General features: G+C 36.7%; 1 protein-coding gene across 1 annotated transcript; it reads left to right on the top strand.

Annotated features, from left to right (window-relative positions):
- LOC308697349 (CKLF-like MARVEL transmembrane domain-containing protein 7) lies at window positions 1-1,331 on the top strand (the record flags this gene model as incomplete). Its single annotated transcript, XM_081376531.1, has 5 exons — window positions 1-66; window positions 229-402; window positions 746-844; window positions 1,091-1,172; window positions 1,318-1,331. The coding sequence occupies 5 exons, from the start codon at window positions 1-3 to the stop codon at window positions 1,329-1,331; spliced, it is 435 nt and encodes a 144-aa protein (XP_081232657.1).

The raw sequence follows: 1,331 nt of genomic DNA, 5'->3' as shown, positions 1-1,331 counted from the left end.
ATGATGGAGTTTTTATTTTTGGACTACTTGCTATCAAAACAAGGAATTCTGAAGATAGCTCAGCTCGTAAGTATTTCAAACCGACACACCCATGTAACATGACAGCATAAAACTTTGTCGCGTTTCATTTTTGTGAATTATAAAATCTGTCAACAATTATAATGTCCATTTAAATTTGACTGCGAATCTTTATAGTGGGAGAGGAAACAGTATTTCATGTGTGTGCAGGTGATTCTCCTGATAGCGTTCGCGTGCGTTCGCTCGACGTGGTACAACAGCCTTTACGCGTACGGTTTCTATGAAGGGGTCACGCTGGGTTACTCCGTCACAATTGTCCTTTACCTGTTCCTGACTGTCTTTGGGTTTCAAAAAAAGGCATCATGTGTGAACTGGCTCATAGCCGTGAGTATTGCTCCATATAATATGTGCTGCTACTCTATTTCATATCACTATTCTTACATCTTACAAAGCTCACAATAAATCTATCAATTTATGTCAGATCATAAAACTTTGATGTGTAATAATTATACTAGAAGATAATCATCAAAAGTGCAGTTTAAAATGATTAATATGGAGTATAGCATGTCAAACTATGTTATGCATGTCACCTCTCCATAGTTCTTCCCACATTTTCATGTCAAGTGCTACTCACATTATAATCATATTAGTATAGTATATGTATATACAGTAGCCTATATGATTATGGATGTTCTGATGAAGAATGTTTCTCCATTTGTTCTTCAAGGAGTTTGTGCTTGATACACTGGGATTCATCTTCATCTCCACTGGATCCATTATAGCTGCTTTGAAGTCTTTTGAAGTCCCCGTTCTGGTTGCCGCCTCAGTAAGGGTTTCATCACAATGAATGTTCATCAGTTTTATTACATGTAGTCAATCAAACTTGTGATGAAGGTAAAGTCCTTCTTTTGTGAAATAAAAATTTATGTAAAAGACAGTTGCCTGGATGTTTGCAGGATTGGTGGTGGTGTTCTCATTTTAATTTCCATAACTGCTCACCTCATAACTGCAACATTTTTGTAGTTCTGTCAGACTGATAATATTATAAGCTTTTCTGATGTTTGTTTTTCAGGTATGTGGTCTTCTGGCCTCATATCTCTTAGTTGGTAGTGTGATACTGTCGTTTGTTGCCACTCAACGCCCACAACCTGCGGGTAAGTTAATTAAGAGATGTGTGCATTTTCTGTTCTTTCTGTATTTCAGCATATTAAGATAAACTGAACATAGCTGGATCTGTAAACTGTTCATGTGCTTCTGGATCCTGAACTGTGTATCTAAAATAATGTATTTCTATTCCAGATCCACCAGTATAA

Source organism: Scardinius erythrophthalmus (genome assembly GCF_964197995.2).
Source record: "Scardinius erythrophthalmus genome assembly, chromosome: 10".
Lineage (NCBI taxonomy): Eukaryota > Metazoa > Chordata > Actinopteri > Cypriniformes > Leuciscidae > Scardinius > Scardinius erythrophthalmus.
This window is presented reverse-complemented; position numbering and strand designations above follow the sequence as displayed.